Source organism: Polypterus senegalus, chromosome 9, assembly GCF_016835505.1.
Source record: "Polypterus senegalus isolate Bchr_013 chromosome 9, ASM1683550v1, whole genome shotgun sequence".
In the NCBI taxonomy this organism is placed as follows: domain Eukaryota; kingdom Metazoa; phylum Chordata; class Cladistia; order Polypteriformes; family Polypteridae; genus Polypterus; species Polypterus senegalus.
In genome coordinates, this window is record NC_053162.1 from 85,794,140 (window position 1) to 85,813,236 (window position 19,097).

The 19,097-nt window shown below is 36.5% G+C and overlaps 1 protein-coding gene across 5 annotated transcripts in view; it reads left to right on the forward strand.

Moving 5' to 3' along the window:
* gse1 (Gse1 coiled-coil protein) overlaps nt 1-19,097 on the forward strand; it is a 709,767-nt gene that overhangs the window by 656,154 nt on the left and 34,516 nt on the right. For all 5 annotated transcript variants that reach the window (XM_039763382.1, XM_039763381.1, XM_039763384.1 and 2 more), the window contains 2 exons: nt 915-1,121; nt 17,824-18,023. In XM_039763382.1, coding sequence (XP_039619316.1) covers nt 915-1,121; nt 17,824-18,023 — 407 coding nt within the window. The remainder of the gene's footprint in view (nt 1-914; nt 1,122-17,823; nt 18,024-19,097) is intronic.

The following is a 19,097-nucleotide window of genomic DNA, read 5'->3' on the forward strand; positions in this document are numbered from 1 at the left end:
CCACAAACAGTACACAACTATACCGTTTTCTAGAAAGCTAACTATTTTCAAGATGCTTTTATTATATTAAATGTTCAGGTAGATTCACTGCATGTTGCCAGCATTGAACCCAAGGTAGGGATCTGCACTGAATGGGATGCTGCACTCTAATTTAAAATGAGGTGACCACTAAATAAGAGACAAAAATCAGAATCCAGGTTAAGTTCTTCAATGGCCACTGATAAACAGGTACTTTAAAGGTTATATGTTGGCTTCAGGTTCTGTCAGTTCTCCATTTACCTTGTTTAAATGGTGATTTTTGCCTCAAAATTGTTTACAAACCACCAAATGTTTCCAGGGACAAGAAGCTATGGAATAAGTACAGCGTGGTCCAGATCTAATTATGCAGATCCAGATCGTCTGGATGACTTTGATTTATGCGGGGACAATTCCAGTTCGGTGCGAAGATGATTCTTCATGTTGTCAGTTCGCACACTTCTTGATGGTCCGGGTGATTTTCTATGTAATAAACTTAATGTTATAGCGTAATGAAAATTGCATAATTAGATCTGGACCACCCTATAATTAAAGATGGGTGGAGTTTCCTTAAGGCAAACAACAGACAGAAATATGTTATGGTTTATTTTTTCATTCAAAGTAGAAGCCTTCATTCAGTACTTTTAGATATATATGAAATGGGCATAGAAGTGTATTGTTCATTATTATTTTTGAAGTGATTTTGCCTCTTTTAATTCACTATTAAAATGGTGGAACTCTGTCTTTCTTATTAGTTGTCAATTACATTATAAATATATTTAACCATTTTTCCTTTTCTGTTAAAGAATTACCAGCATGATAACAGGTCTGTATATTAGAGTAGATCTTCTGATAAATGATGGGCATTCTATTTATTTTTTATTTCCTTTCTTTTCCAGGCATGAGCCATGAGCCAAAGTCACCTTCGTTAGGAATGATCTCCGCCACAACTCGGACCACAGCCACAGTCAGTCCTCTCACCCCTTCCCCTATTGTGCCCAATGGAAGCCCTGTCACAAACAGCACCTTGTCTGTCCAGTCTGCACACTCATCCAGTTTTGCGGCTGCACTGCGAAAACTTGCCAAACAAGCCGAAGAGCCAAGAGGTGAGATCCAATTGAGGATTAAATGCAGAAGAAGTTGATTTTTCAATGGTCATTTTTAGATGCTTCTGTTCAGCCCACAATTTGTGTAGGTTTCGTTCAGGTTTGAACCTCTTAAACCTCAGGGTTTTGGCAGCTGCACGCTTTTTTGTAAATGCAGAACTCTGTCATGTCCTACAGGCATTTTCAAGTGTATTGTTTGTGGATAACCTGGCAGCTGTTCGTGCCCCTGACTTGTTAGCCAGAAATACTCAGTGTATTAGCCAGTGATGGAAGGATTGCAGCTACACATTTACCAATTCTCATTCAGAGTGGCTTCAGAGCTGGGGCTGACACTGACATGTGTATGGGTCCTATTAAATGCCACCCTGTACTTTCTTCCTTAATTTTAACTTGTTCCTTTGCATTGCAGAAGTTTTGAATATAGCATTTCAGGTGAGCTTATTCCTTTAGCTCTCATTTTCGTTCCTTTATTCAACTTTTGGTTAAGGTGACCTGATCAAATGTGAGACTTTTTTTGCATAGGAAGCCCCCATTTTTTCAGTTATTGAGGTAGTATATAATTAAGCTCTGCATTATATGTGTGTGTGTGTGTAATTCAGTTCTTTCTATTACTGTACATAACTTGAGTCATCCAGAATGAAAAACTCTTAATTGGCATTTATGTGTAAAACAAAATTCAAAAAGTATACTCATTCAGGTCTTGAATGCCACCATTTTGTCCAGATATTCCATTATTGATTCCAAATATGTGGTAAGCGATTTATTTACTTAGCTTATTTATTGAAAAAAAGTAGAGTTCAAAAAGCTCTATAAGACCCAGTGCACTATGGTATTACAAACTGACCAAAACTAAATCTGAGATATAGAAGTTGTCAGGTTGCTGAATATCATTGTTTATAATGAGGCATTCTCCAAGCAATAGGAATGGATGTTGAGATGTGACACTGTCATTAGATATTGCATTAAATGCTGTAGCCTTGCATTTACAAGTAGGTTTACAAACAATTAGAGATTATTCAGTCTATATAGTGCTTGATTACCAAAAATCTAAGTTTATCAGTAGGTTATTGAAGGGCATCAGAATATCTTCTTCAGCGAATCGATATTAACATCATTATTTGTGTAAAAAAGGTGTTTTCTTTCTCTTATGTTTTAATTACATTTACCTTTTTATCTAAGGCTTGGAGAGCTGTGAAACTTTTGGCTCAAATCTTTTCAGAAACTTTACTGCATCACACAATTGTAGGTACTATGTTTGGTTATGTTGGCCTAGAAGTACTGGACCAACAGATGGTACCATGGCTTGATTGATAATATATTTTTTGTGTCTGTGTTTTTAAGTTGAAATTTTCCACTGAAAGAAGTAAGCTCTCAATACTTCGACTTCTTAGTTGCTTCCAGTAATAGATTTGTTTTAGGAATGCCTTATACGTTGAGAAACATGCAATTGATGAGAAGTGTCAAGGATCTGTATAATTTTTGGTGTTTAGTTTGATTTTGTTTTCCTTATTGACAATGTGATGGCAGTAATCTGTTTTACATTACTATATGGTTTTGCTTTGACATCTATATAGTGATGAATTTAAAGGTTTATTCTTAGTTCCAGTTTAGCCTGCCATACTTTTAAAACAAAAAAGGTGAAACTGCCTTCATTCATCTAAGTAATGTTGCATGTGCCAAATTTTACCTAGCTTGTCTTTTTTGTGCAAAGAGCAGAAATCAACCTGTGTTATTTTTTTCCTCCTCTTTTGTACAGTGAAGCTTCTAAAGCCTATTCATAGAGTCAGGCTGCAGTGAATTGATTTAAATAGTATTTGCATATCAGAAAATGACACCAGTTTGCAGAAATTCAGATGGCTTGCATATTATTTAGAGTCCATCTGCCTGTGCAATTGTGCTCCAGTAGTTGCCAGTGAAGCTTAAGAAAAGGGGGAAGAGGGCGGGGGGGTGTGTGTGTGGGGGGGGTTGGATGATATGAGGGTGAACACAAATAAATGAGAATGAAAAAGCTTACAAGATGAGCTTCAATGTGGTACCCCCAGGCAACATACTGTAAAACCAGGGCTCTGGCCCTCCCTTCATAATGTGCTTGACATATTGCACAAGTTTCTGGGGCAATTCCCAAAGCCTTTAGTTGCTACTAACTGTTGTAAATGAACTTTTAAAAAATGTATGTATGCCTCTTGATTTTTCACCCGAGAGAATGATGTACTCATAGAAAAATATCAAAAGCAAAAAAAAAGGGTTCAGTTCTATGGGGGAGGGGAGGTGGCAGTGCTGAAAAAGGCACTTTTTGATATAAATGCGCAAATGGTTTAGTTTCTCACCTGTGCCTGCACAGCGGCGCTTGTCTTTTTAATTATTCAGTGTGTTCCACTCCCTTCCTACCTGGAGGCAACTAGAGAGCAGTAGACACTTTTTGCACTTCCTATACACCAGCTCTTTTGTTAGGCATTGGCATGTTCTGTGGAATCTTGGGAGGTAAAAAAGAAATTTTTTTTTTTTTAAAAAAACCAGAACTTGGCCAGGGGTGGTGGTGGGGTGGAACGGGGGGGTGTGGGGGTGGGATTGTAATTCCGTCCCGTTCATCTGATGCCTGCTGACAGTTCCCAAGCAGCTGTGCTTTGTTGATGAATCAGAACCTTCCTTTGTGTGTATGTTTTTTTTTTCTGTTAAATAGTAAGTGTAATTTATCTTTTAATGTGGGAGCTTCTGATTTTTCTTCTGCCAGTAGTTTCAAAATTCTTCTGTTTTTATATATTTCATGCTGAGCTATTATAAGCATCATGTAATAAAGGGGTGAGAGGGGAAGGGGTTGAGCCAGAAACAGGGTGAAAGGAAGGTCACCAGCCGAGTGTCGCGGTGATGCCCTGAAGACGCCATTTGCGAATGTGGTTGCTGAGGACAGCTCATAAAGGGGGGTGGACACAAATTGTTATCAAATAAAAAGGGGCAGCTCTGGAAAACTAAGCCAAGAGGGAAAAGGTTTTTTTTTTTTATTATTAGGAAGTTATAGAAATAATGTATTAAAACAAGGAAAATGGGAACTTGTATTAGTACATTCTTGAATACGTATTCCCGTTGAGAATCTTGCAGTATTAGGAGGGAAAGTGGTGAGTATCTAGAATACTCCTGAAAAAATAAATTATATAGGGAAAAAAATTATGTGATTAAAAAATAAGGTCCTCCAAGCATTCAAATCTGATGGTTGGATGGTGATGATGGTTTTGTGGAAGAAAGATTGTTAGCATTTTTCTTAATTACATTTCAATTCCTACATTCCCATGAAGAGACTTGAGTGAATAGTAATCCTTTCAGAAAGCACATGAAGTGAGCGTAGAGGAGATATTAAAAAAGTTGAAAAAAACTTTAATAAAATCAGTTATTTCATTTCAGTAAACCTTATTCAGTCGTCCATCTCAGATCAACCGATTTTCCAGAAATCCATGCACTTTGGTTTCAAAAACCTCTGGGGAAAAAATACCAGGTGCACCATTGTTATCCAGGAGACACCTTTTAAAATTATTATGATGTAAGTCAGTACTTTCCAAGATACAACCAATTTTGTGAGTGGAGAGGAGCATCAAATTTGACACAGCTTTATTTTTTCATACATATCTCAAGAACTAAACCGCTTGGCAGACTCAAATTTTATATACTTGTACCTTTATAGGCATAGTACATAACATCAAAATGTTTTGTCCAGATTGCACCACTTGATAAAAGCAGACTTTCAGAAATGGAAAAAAATATTTTGCATCTTTGGCTTTGCTATGTTTTGGCTTTTAGAAAGCACACTTTTAATTGATACAGCCTGCTGAAAATTTTCCATGTTTAAATACCAACACAGTGTTTTTCAAAAAGTAATAAACAAACAAGAAACTGCATTAGGGATTGACCAGCAGACCTGTGAAATGTGAAAAATCATTTGGGTCTAATTTTCAGACCATTTAATGTACTGTAGCAATGTCCAGACATTTTTATAATTATTTTTCCTGTATCCTACATGGTCTCTTCTTTCTCAAAAAGCAAGTCTTACTTTTCTTATGCGAGAATTTCACTTTTATTTTCCATTCTAAACATGGGTTAAATTCACCATTTGTCAGTAATGATAATCATCAAGTTCTTCATCGCTATCTTGAGTATAGGATTAATGGAAAAAAACAAATCACCAAGGGCACATTAAGCACAACACATGACCAACAGCTGCTTGATTTATCATTAAATACAACACTAGTTATAATGAAATGTTAACATCTTGGTATTGCAGCAGCAGGAACGTGACCCATTTAATTTCTGTTTCAATCAAAGTGAAGAGTATATGGCAACTTTGTCTTTGTGATCAAAATGGTGCTGCCTCCCACTGGTGCACTAAGCAGTGCAATGACACACTATAATGGCACCTGAAGAATATCGCCTCTAGGTGGCCAATGGAAAGACTGTGGGGACAGTTTGGATGAATGAAACACATCCAGATGTCTGATTCCGCTTCACCATTGTCATGAATCACACCAATCCAACATTTTTCATCATACATGCACTCAACGTAGCATCTAATAGAACACTGGTCTAATGTGAGGGAGGCATCTGACCCATCTGGAGTAAGATCTCAGCCGCTACTTCAGTGGCAAATATTCGAACAGTCACTTGTCTTTACCAGTCACCTGGCTGACTTTGAGTTTGCCATCCTGTGTAGGGATGTAACAGTGGTATTCTCGATTACCAGGTACTTTTTTGGCCATAGAGAATCACATTCTCTCTCTTCATGAAGCAACATGAGATAGGATATATTGTCATTTGATATGAAAAAAGTTTGACATTTTTGATAACTTCCTGATTGAAAACTCAAAGATTACCATTATTGACACATTTCACATTCAGCTTATGTTTAGGATGAAAAATAAACATGAAAACTTTGCATAAGAAAAATAACAAAGTGTTTTAAGAAAGAAGGGACAGTGTAGAATAAAGCAAAATATTTTAAAAATTACCTTCACATTCCCACATGCCTTGAAAATGAAATTCAAAATGATTTTTTGGGTTTGAGAGGTCTGCTATTCAAACCCTGATAGTTACTTTTCGTTTTGTTGCTTTTTCAGAAAGCCTTTATGTTTATCTGAATAAGGAAAAAAATGAAAAGTCTGTGTTGGTTACAAATATGTGTTTCTGAGACCTAAATATAGCTAAGCCCAAAACTTAAATTAAATTTTGGTCAGTTTCAACGGGCTGCTTTGACCAAGCAGTGTCATCTGGACCAAATGTTTTAATTTTGCCACATAATACACCAATTAATGTACCAGAGTGCAAAATCTAGTTTTTAAGCTATGGACTTGTGAAATTTGATGAAAAAAATGAGACCAGATAAAATCAACTCCCCCCACCCCATACACCCCATCTCCCCTTGGTAGACTGTCTGTATCTTGGAAAGTGTTGATCTTACATCAAAAAATTTTACAGGGTTTCTCCTGACTAACATGAGTACACCAGGTAAGTTTTCCAGAATTTTATTTGAGTCCGAAGTGTGTGGGCCAGTGGTTGATTTGACATGGAATGACCCAATACTATTTACTTATTCTGTTGAGCCTCCAAATTGTCAAGTGGAAGTTTGATCGACATTACATCAGTTTAACAAGATCAGACATGTATCACAAGCCATTAACCAGTTTGGATGGCATTTTCTGCTATTTGTTTCAAATGAGCAACCTACATGTTTGATAGTGTGGTTAGCCCCAGAGCTACCATGCTTTACATTTACATTCTTCAGTTAATGAATTATCAAGTGTAGCTCAGACTAATACTTGTTAACTGCAAAGTAACAATGTGTAAAAATAGTCAAAAAAGAAGTGCAGTGGGAAGTGAATTTGTGGTTTGAGGAGCTGGAGAGATAGAGACAAAACAGATTCAATGAGGTATTTTATTCATTGGTTAAAGACGAACAACCTTTAAGCTTTCCTTCCCCTAGGATATTTCATAGTACAAATGTCACACCCTGTGTTTTCCTGAGAATTAAATATATTAAGGACCTCTGCCAAATGGTCTTGAAAAGTGGTTCAATTTTTTTCACTTTAACTGGAACTGATCATGTGGCTCATAAATGAATATTTAAATTGGTTGTAAGTTTAGATATTTAATCACATTTTGAGTAATATTACATTGTAAATCACATTTAGATAATCATTTTTAAAGTCAATAATATCAATTGTTTAAGCAATTCTCATATATAGCATGAACACTTTTTGGAATGCACAGTTTTGTGTACCATCAATATCATGAAGTCTCTGTCAGGTTTTGGTTCTGTAATTATGGAAAAAAGTTAATTTTAGCATCAGCAGGATTAATTACAGGTTTTAATGGACTCTATAATGTAAGACTTCATGCGACATCTTTTATTGGGAGGCAAAAAAATGTAACGTGGTTTTGGTTGTGGCCAAAATTAAATAGGACATATGACTGTGTGACATGGGTGTGTACTGACAGCAGGTATTTAGTACAAGATGCTGTGACATCATTTCAACTTTTTCTAAAGCCAGAGAAAGTTAAAATGCTAGTGTATCTATCCATACACCAGTAAACTGAAGGTGATGGAAGTTTAATGTATATAATGCAGTTTAAATGTGGACTCAGTTTAATTTGATGGTTTTGTTTATATTTGTGTAACCCAAGTGAGCGTTTTTATGTGACTTGTTTTCCAACCTTTCTTACAGATTAGATTGTTGCTTTATTTAAATAAAGTAGAACCTTGCATTTTGCTTAGCTAAACTATTTTGGCCATGTGAATTGTACATAATGTCACAAATAATTAAGGTGCAGCACCAGCTGTAGTGAACTCATTCATTCTATTATTCAACATCTGTGTGGATGTATTTGCAACGTACATTTTGCAAGACCACTTTTTGGCAACATATGCACCCCTCGGAAATACACTTTTTGTTTTAACATAGCATAGATGGTCTTCAATGTATCCATCATACTCTCTTGAATAACTGAATAAGGGTGGTTATATTTGTTGAAAAAACTAAAATTCTTCACTGACCGAAACATAATTCTCTTTCTGTTTAAAAAAAAAAAAAATAAAAAAAAATAAAAAAGGGTGTGGTATTTGTACCTGTATCTATGAATAGGAATTAGAACTGAATTATTTATCTGCAAGTAGTGTAACTACTTTTGAGTAAAAATGTAACACTTTTTTTTTTTTGCTTGCTGGATTAAAGAATACACAGAATTATTTATTTAACCACCTTTGGGACTCTTTAGGTGAAGGTGTAGTAAAGTAGTATAAAGAACATTAAAAGAATTGTGGCCGAAGCATAATATATGACTATGTTGACAGTTTTGTCCTGCATTTTTTAATTTCAGGTACCCTAGTAATGGCAGAGAAGTGATGTAGTACATACTGACAAAGACTGTTGATTTAATATTTATTGAAGTGAAAAGAAAGTAATTTTTAATTTTATATTAAATCTGAAATTAATTTCAAACAGTACTAAAAGCCACTTGATCATACTCCATGTAACCTAAAGGGACAGATCAGTCTCATTATGACAGCATTAAGGGAACACCACACACCACTGGAGAGGTGTATAAGCATACATATAGAAATGCCATCACACTAGCATTCCAGCTGAGACTTCAACTTGCCTTTTTCAACTTAGATATCAACCAGGATAGGTGTTTCACTTCAACCTACTTTTTATAAACTGCTTGCAATAATTGATAATGGTAAATGTACAGCTTCTAAAATCTGTATAGGTGATAAAATAAATTTCCTTATATATTTCGCAAATAAATGGAAAATCGATTTTAACCTAAATACTCACTGTTTTTTTTATGGTATTTTTACATGTTTTCAAACTAATTGATATTTAATTCTTTGTAGTAGAAAATGCAAAGAAATGTCCTGCTGCACGAGAATTTTAAACAATTGCACTGCACAAAGTTTGGCTAACAAGTAATCACAATCAAGATGGGTTTCCACTTTGCTTGAAGACTTTCTTTTGCAATGTAATAATTAATGATGCTTTTCCTCCATTTTACACATAGTTCTGATACCTCTAAAACTTTCATCTTGTGACTGTTTTGAAGGTGCCTGTTAAAGTCAGTCAGCAACATTGGCAGGAGTATATTAGTACTGAAATGTGTGCAATGCTCAAAAGCCTGCTCCAAGTCAAGTGTGTCGCTTGGGTGTTCTGTGATAGGGACCTGACGATTGTAAGAGGTGTTTGGCACGTAGTGATAATCTATAAAACTACACTTTGCTGTCCGCTGTCCATCACCTGTTACAAAAGACAAGATGCTAATTCCATATACTGTACTTGTATACCAGTACTTCCATCTGTACATTCATGCCCTTGAAGAACATCATTTTAAAGCAAAAGCCTTACTTCTATCATGCAATCTCTTAATGTCTATTTGAATAAAACCAAAAGATTCAGCATTTTCAATTCATATAGGACAATTTAATAAATAACTTTCCCTTCTCTATAATATAGTTTCAGATGTAATATTTTAGTAAACGTTTGTGCATAAGTTAAAGATTGTATATTGTAGATTACTTGATTACTAGTCGTGTATCATCTTTTTTGATGTTTACTTGCTTCCATGAACGCATTACATTTTTATCCAAAGAAGTTTAACAAAAGAAGTTGCTTTCATGTTTATTCTGTTGAATCGCTGGCATGTTGTGTGACTCGCTGGGTGTCCACAGGTAAGTCATTTGTTAGGGAATGAACCTGTGGCCTTTAAGATGACATTTACAATGTTTTACACATACACAACCTATCCATTTGTTTATTTTTATATAAGCTAGCTTATTAACATTTTAGGATCTATTATAAGAGGGGGAAGTTTGGCTTAGCTATTAAGTAAATAAACTAATCAAATAATAATTAAAGACTAATGTGGTCTACATAAACTACTTGAATCTACTGTACCTGATACTTCAGAGAATTCAGTCTAACTCCCCACAACACTGAATTAGGATTAGAAACTGGTTGGGCGAACATGTTAAAGTGATACTCTTGTGTCCTTTCAAGATAAGCACACATACATCCATTTCTGTAACCACAGACTATCTAGGATATGACACAAGTGTATTGCAGGAAACAAATCCTGGCACAAACTCAGAACAGGGTATTTTAGAGACGGTATTTTTGAAATTATCTAAGGAAAGCAGAGTCTTTGAACAAGTACCATGTGAAAATAAGGAGATCACATTCCATGCATAAAATACCTCAGTTAGGAAAGAAGTTGGAGTCCAAATTCTTCACTGAAGCACTTCTGCCAGCTGCACCATCAATCTCTTTTATATATTAATAAATAATTATTTTGTTTCTCTTATCTGCAAGAGCAGGAAGTTTACACGTATATGTTTTTCATTTTTTGTTTGATTTAATACTGCATTCTGGCTGAAATAATTGTCCAAACATGCATTTGATCAGGTATTCTCAACTTGTTTAATTTTGCCTGTTTTTGTTAATTCTGTAAAATACAGGTCTGTACACCATATAATGAAATCTTCATAAAGTGTAAATACACTGTTTATAAACTCTGATTTTTTATTTTTATTTATTTTAATATTCTTATATCCATCTGTAGCCACTCTCCATTTGGTAAGCTATTCAAACATTTTGGTAAATTCACATGACTTTGTGTGTATCTGATTACCCTCCAGCTCCACCGAGGATACAAGTCAATGGATTTTAGCACACTGCTTTTTTATTTGTGTAAATATAAGCTGTTTTTAAAGGGTTAAAAGTTACAGCTGGGCTTTTCAAAGCCCAGTGGCCTGAAGTACAGGGCGGTGCTGCATACCGGCCTAGTAGGGTCAAGACATGCTGTGACCCCGTCTGGCTGCAGGAGACAGCTTTGCATTGTTGTAGACAGAGGGGTCAGTTTCCCTGCTGTGACTGTCATAGCTTACTCTGAAGTGGGAAGGGGGCAGGGTGGGGGGTGTTGAGGTTTATAATAGAAATTGGAAGTATGTCTCATTATAAGTACACTTATTTACAAATGAGTCAAAGGCAGGGGGCCCAAAGTGTTTCCACCTGAAATTTGCCTCCCTTAGTCAAAAGGTTTTGACGTAATTCTTACCTGTAAATGTGCAAACATTGTGGGGATAGTTATGGTAATTGCACCTTTATCATTGGAGGGTTAAGATTAAAGTTGAGAGGTCATAAAAGAAATACACAACAACAATGGGGGTCTGGTAATTGCATTTTTTTGGTATTTTTGCAAGTTAGATTCTTTCCTGGCATAGTGGTTGCGGAGCCTGACAACAAAAGACTAGATATGGTGTCATTAGTCCTGTCCTTTTCTATTCTCTCTCTCCATTCCAGATTGGTTTCATTGACTAACTGGCCTCCAAGTAAGGAGAGTTAATTACACACATCACATTTTGCAGCTCATACCCCACCCCCTTCCCCATTCTCAGCATCTCCCACTCTGCTGAACCACACACTGAGAATTAGAGTTGGGCCACAGAGCTGAAGCTTTGTTAATTGCTTCTTCAGTCCTGAGCGAGTATTGATTGGAGAGCTATCAGGGGGAAAATAATGGCTTTCTTACTCGGAGGGGATTACACTGCTAATTGCTGTTGGCTTTGCGCTGACAAGATATGCTTCCACAGATTTCAAATGCTATCACTCTAGTGCTTGTTTCTTAATGCCTCCTTCCCTTTTAACAATCACATTTTATCATCCTCTACAAAGTTTTCTTCTCATAGGGATAAGCGAGGTAGGAGACCAAAAGGATTTCTCAATTTTTTTATTGTGCTTTCTTGCTCTTGTGTCTCAAACAGTGTCCTTGAAACTGGTGCATTTACCCAAACAACGCAACAAAACACAAAGCATTCACTGGCCACTTTGAAATATCATAAAGGACAAGCACCAGATGTAATGGAAATTGACTTTTTGAGTGATGTGCAATTGGTCTTTAAGGAAATCGGTTTGAATACTCTTTTAATTTTCTTGTTATCCTACTTTCCAAATAGCAGTACTCCCTTGAGTTGATTTTGAATTGTGTAAGGATGTTATTGTTGTACACTGCAGTACAGTAGTCTATGTTCGCTCTTCATAGTGTTGCATTATTTTGAGCACACTTTGCATCATTTAAATATATTATAGCTCCTTTTTCAGTGAGCATGCTCACAAAATGTTTTGCAGACCTTGTCCTATTTAAACATTTGACCTAAAAATGCATTCGAAGTCATTATATAAAGTAGAGGGAAGAGAAGAACATGAAGCATCATAATTTGTATTTTGGACTGCACTAGATAAAGTGTCTTGAGGTGAAAGACTAAAGGAACCATGTGCTTTATGATGAACATGGCAAATATATAAAAGGAAGACAATAAAGAGTAGTGACATGGTGGCACAACGGTTAGTGTTGCTGTGTCACAGCTCCAGATTGTTGAGATTGCACTACAATTCATTGTCGGTGGAGTTGGCTCATTCTCCCAGCGTCTATTTTGATTGTTCTGTAGATATACCTATTTTCCTCTGACATTTCAAAAGAAAAATTCATGCCTCTTGATTGGCTCACATATGAATGAACGTTAAGGTGTTCATACCTTTTTTCTTTTTTCTCTGTAATGGATCTGTACCTTATCCAATGTTAGTTCCTAAGTAGCATCCAACTCTGTCAGCACAAGCTGTAACACTCTCACAATAGTATTTGTAGACGGGAGTGGAAAAAACATTATTGAGAACCTTTTCCCAATATCATGCTTGCATTTAAATGTATACATTGAAAACTTGGGAAACTGGTACTTGCTGATGATCTTGGTGGTCTTGGTAGTGGGTAACTCCGAGACGACCTCCAATTTGTAACCACCCACCACGGTGATATCAGCAGTCTGACTAAGCCTGGAGAGACTCAAGGCAAGTGATATTCTTCTTTTAAGATGTATGGAGAGTTAGTTAAACAAGATGGATATAGAGAGCCAACTGTGCCATGGTTTAATGTGAATCTGAAATAGGAGATGGCACTGGGAAAAGCTTAGATGAAGTAGAGGCAGGCAGTCACACAATGAAAGCATGTTCTAACTCAAAGGGACAATGACAAATTATTGTTGCTGAAACAAATGGTCAGCTAAGATAGAAAGCAAGATAATGCAAAAGCATTCAAAAATTCTGAGAGCTTAACTGTTAAAGAATCTCATATCTGAGCAACACCAAATTAAACATTATTTGCTTAAATAAATAGTTACTAATAACAATCTACATTGCTTTACTTAAAAAGATTTAAAGTATGAGAAAGCAGTACAGGGGATTAAAATTTGGTTTTACAGATGAAATGTGGTTTGGAAATTAATCTCTTCAAGCAAGTGCCTTGGTGTAAGTGGAAAGCAGCACAAGTGATGGCAGCAAGCAGTTGTGATGGTGACAGTGGGTGCAAGGTTGATTGTTGACAGCATGTAATCGCAGCTGCTCTAGGGAGTGAGGGTAGTCAACTTTGTGGAGTGCCGAATATAAAATCCTGTATGTGTGTGTGTTTGTTTTTTTTTACAGTGCTGTAATCTACAAACTAAAATGTACAAGCAATAAAATGTATAGATTCAAATATTAAAGGTGTCATTTATCTTTGCCAAATTCAAACACGAGAGGTCACTACATGACAAATTGCAAGCTTTCCTGCATCCCCAGGCCATTGCTTAAATGAAATGCTACTGTCACAAACACTCAGATGAACTACATATTAGAAATCCCTATCTGTGGACTAATTTAACCAGGCCTGCCCCAAGTACAATGTGGATCTGGGGAGTTTGGCTTATTTTCAAGCTGGGCCATACCAGGAAGGTAAGAAGCGTGACTGATTTTGGCACACACATGCACAGCTCAGCTTAGCATGATAATTGAAAAAGGCTTTGAAAAATCTAATGATAATGTCAGCTTTAGTTTATACTTGTTGTTTGTCTTATCTGGAGTTCTGTATATGTGAGTACTGCACTGGATTTGACAAAGTGATTGAAAGCAGCAGCCCCTCAGTCAAAAATGGTAAAAGTCTTTAAAAGTTTTTTAAGTGAACCAGTCACCCGTTCTAGTGTCATCTTCTCTCCCACTCAAGTAGCTCAGGGTCACCAAGCTGATTGTTCACCTATAATTTAAAGAGATGACAAATGCGGGCAGATCAAATGTCGTTTTTACAGTGAAGTCAGCTCTTCTTCCTAGCACACTCATTTCTAATGAACAGTCCCACTGTTCCCAAAATATATTTTAAAACTTTAAGAAATGTTTTTATTGAAATAGGCCACACTCCACTTTTCCTTAGGTCATTGGTTTTAATGTATTGAAGTAACAGAGGTCTGTTGAGTTTTTATCCCATGAGACTACAAGTCCTCTGTTTTGATAGTTGTTAAGTGTTTGATAAAGACTTAATCCTGCCAGAGGCGTGTGACACTTTCATTTCTCAGAACTGTCCATGTAAAGAAATGTGTGTGTCTGACTACGTAATAAGTATTCACAGGATGTAAACAGTAAGTTATACAAGTTTTAAGCAGTTTTTAAAGTATATCCAGTATTGCAGATGGCTCTTTTCTTGTATAGAACCTCAAAATCTGTATTGGAAAAATATGAGACATAATAGGTTGTTAGTTTTAACAGGGGCTTTGCCTTGCACACTTTGCCATTCGGCTAAGGTCTATCTCCACATATTTGTCCACAAATTAATCTCTTGAGTAAAATGAATGATATGCTTTAAAGTAAATAAAATCAGAAGATAAATTGTTTGTAATAAGAATCCACCCGTCTAATGTTGGATTTACTGCTTATTTGATAATCATTTATACTGTACAGTAAAAAAAAATAACTCACTATATTTTAAAATTTCTTTTTAGTGCTAATCTGCACGATTATTTTACTCTATTGACAGTTTAGGGTGATTCCTATAAGGTAACATTAAATTTTCTCAAAAGGCCATATAAGTTAAAATTGTGGCATTCAAGCCTTTCCATCAGTATTACTGGCAGCATTCATTGTGGGGTTGAAGGGCGCTGAAGCCTGGTCTGACAACACCAGCCGTGGATGGCATGCTGGTTTATCACTCATCAAAGTAACACCAGCATCAGTTTACAGCCAGTAATTAACATGAACTAATGTGAACAGGAGACCATGCCCTGGCCATTTGTTTACAATGGGCTTTTCATTAAAGTGAGATGTATATCATTTTTTTTTTTTTTTGGCTGTAGTGTCTTTGTTCTGCTGCTCGGTCATTCACTATCCACTGATAATGATTAGGGACACCAACATGGATTTTTCCCTTATGCTTTTTTATGTTCTTTGATTAAGAGCAGTGGTGATTTGATCAGGGGATGAATCTGGACGAATTTGATCAGGGGATGAATCTAGATGTTTCGGACATAGGCACAGGGGATACTCTCTTATAGTTAATCACAAGCATTAAAAACCTGATATCTGCCTTGGTTCATAGGATGCCAGCAAGTTGAAGGCCCACTTTGGTTACCTTTGTAATTGTTTTCCTCAAGAAGCACCATTAATTAGTACTTGAGTGAAGTTATGGTAATACGATGGCATCAAGAGTGTGCAATTTTGGAACATAATCAAGACCAGATTCATTAGGAGTATGTGATCTCTTACTGGCCAACTACAAAGGGGACTTTAGTCTTTGTTATTGCATGGGGTTGGATACCTACTGTATGTGGATGCTTTCATACACCTTTCTCTTTTTTAAGACCAACTTTTAACGTTCTTTTCAGCATTGCAGAAAAGTCACACAGATATTTGGGAGCACTATAGCTCGACAAAATGCCTGAGTGGTTTGTGAGAATGCCCAAGTATGAGTTCCGAAGGGCAGAAGACAGAACTGCATGAAGTGGCACCATCGAGTGGGTATTAGTAATGAATGCTTAGTCAGTTGTTCTTCTTGTTAGATGGCTTGGCATAAACAAGGAAGGTGGACCATTGTGAGAAGTATGTGGGCAGTTTCCCTTCTTGGTTAGCTGGTGCACCTAGCACAAAGAGCTTAGTGTTACTGTTTAGTTGTGTTACACTGCTATAGATCTTCACCTTGTCTAAATGGTACATGAAGAAACAAACATTTCCTCAATCATTGATTTCCCTTGCCTGTTGAATCCAAATAAAGCTCAGGGAGAGAGAGGAACCTGATGTGTTTAGGTTTAAGAATATTCTTGATCATGAGATATTCTTTGAGAAGATTTATTTAGAATCTCTGGAAACCAGTGATTAAAGTCAAGGAATTCTATGTACCTAGTAGACAGTGTTGAGGTGTCTTGTGGCCATGAGCTGGATAAAGCACATTTGTTGGGTGAATAGATGGATGATATTGAGGTGACTGTATGATTAAAAATTGCACAACAGAGTGAAAATGAATTTCAGGAGAGTTTACAAAAAACAAATAATAGCACAAGCAGAAAGAAAATACACAAAAGACAATGTCTCATTTGACTCTTTTTTATGTAGTTAAATTTACATGTTGGTCAGTCCCCGATAAATATTATGCCTGTGTGTTGTCTATTTTAGCATATCCATCATATTTTTGCTGCATATTTTATTATTATAAAAATAAACCTAGGAGCTGTTGCAAAATAGAGGGAGCTTGCTTAGCTTATAAAAACTGTTCAGTTTACAGTCTTTTATATAATGTTTTGTGGACTGTAATAATTTATTTTAAGATCCCATAGTTCTCAGATTTTAAGAGGGCCTGACAAGTTTACTGCAGCTAATATTAGGCTGTTGTGTTGCATGGACTAACAGTGCAAGGAAGTGACATTTATTTAGCCAGTGCACTTGGGTCTCATCTGTCTTCCATTCCTAACGATGACAGAATTTGTAATGGTGGGGAAACAGCTGGTTTACAGGCTAGTAAAAAGCAGGCAAAGTGGAGAGCAGCCGTAGTTGTATTGTACCTGTACTGACAAGTCTTTTGGATTGAGCCATGGCTTTGCATTTGGAGCTAGACTCTGACCGGCTGTTAACCTTTTCTCTCCTCTGCAGGATTCCTATTGCAAATAATGAGGCAGCTTTCAGTGTCTCTGAGCAATTTTCTATCGATCTCTTACTGTGAAGAATGGACATGTTTAGTGGTTGTTTCACTGTTCAGAGGTGTACTTGCACCGTTACTGAAATTGACTATTGCTTAGAGAATTCTATGCCTTCTGTACAGACCTCATTTAAACTTGTCATTTGTAGTCATCTTAAATATCATCCACATTTTCAAAATATTATAAAAAAAATTTATAAGCATCTTTATTTTAACAATTTATACCAGTGGATCCTGGCATGTGCATAATACCTGATACTTATGGGATAAGTAGTGCCTCAGATAATTGATAGCTAAAAGTTTGATTTTGTAAGGACAATAGGAGTCTCTTTTTATTTTACTGCATAGATTAATTTTGAATTGAGAACTTCATACTGCTATATTCAGAAAACAGAAATAAACACATTTTGAAATGATTTAGGATGTAAAACTGAAGTTGGAAATTGGCAAAAGGCTAGTGAAGTGGAATAAATTGTTGTAGAATTGTTCATTACATTAGCTGTAGCTGTGACATACGTCATTATACATGTCTTCAGTGTTTTTTTTTCCCACCATGACAATATTAGGCTTCTTTATCTGCTCTGTGTGTTTAAATGAATTCTTTGTAATCTATCGCTTGCATTTGATGCTTAACCCCTTTACACTAAAATGTGTTTCAATTTATGAATGTATTTGTTTAACTCTTTAGGATCATCAATCAGCAGTGAGTCTTCACCAGTGTCCTCTCCAGCCACAAATCACAGTTCTCCAGCCAGCACACCCAAGCGAGGTCCCATGGGTCCAATAATCGTGCCGCCTGGGAGCCACAGCGTGCCAAGCACCCCTCCTGTTGTTACCATCGCACCTACCAAAACCGTTAATGGGCTCTGGAGGAGTGAGGGCCGACAGGTGAGCTCCTTTTTCTACTCTCTGAAGTAGGGGACTGAAACACGACAGATGCATTAATTGACCTTTGACTTGTAGTATGCTTTCAAAATGTGCAGGAAAGCATGAACAACCAATTTGTAGTGCTTGGGCAAGCTGCAACAAGTGAGTATAGGATCCTGCTATTAAGAAAGCCAGTAGACCTAATCCACAGTTGAATACTATGCACGCCAGTCTTCAAGAGTCAGTCAGTTTTAAGCTTTAAAAAGGGCACTGGACAGAGTATAACCTCATCTATACATTGTCAAGTTTTGCCGAGGTATATACAGTGTGTGTGTGTGTGTGTGTATGTATGTATGTATGTATGTACGTACGTACGTACAGTATGTATGTGTGTATGTATATATGCACTCACACAATCTGCTCATTAATTCAAGAGCCTGCTCATACAAACAGCCAATCATAACGCTGCATCTCTATATATAGCATTCGGACATGGTGAACAGGTGTGACCAAATATTAAAATGAGCTGATATATGACCAAAATTACTTCGATAGTTGTCTAATGCAAGCATTGCAGAAATGGCTACCTTCTGGGGTTTATTCCACACACAATATTTTCTAGAGTTTACAGAGATTGTTGCATTAAGTGAGTGATAGTACTTTGATTGAAAACGGTTTGTTAATGAGAGAATTCATGGGAACATGACTAAACTCATTCAAGCTAACATAAAGACCACAAATACTCAGTTGGTTATAAATGGTGTACAGAAGGCTTTCTTGAATGCAAAAAATTGCCACTCAATAAAGAGGACAGTAAAGGACCATGCCAGGCTTAGACAGGACTACAATGGACATATGAAATTGGATTATTAAAGATCTGATGAATTTCATGTTCATTTGCAATATGTGAATGATTGGGTTAGAAGTTTGAGTAACCTTCATATATCACTGGATCCATATTACTTTGTGTCAGTCGTAGGTGGTGGTGCTGAGGTAATGTTTTCTTAATACCAACCTAGTATTATTTTATTGCTACAGCAAACCTAAGCATGGTTACTTACCTTGTGCATTCGTTTATAGCCAGTCTGCCCTTTA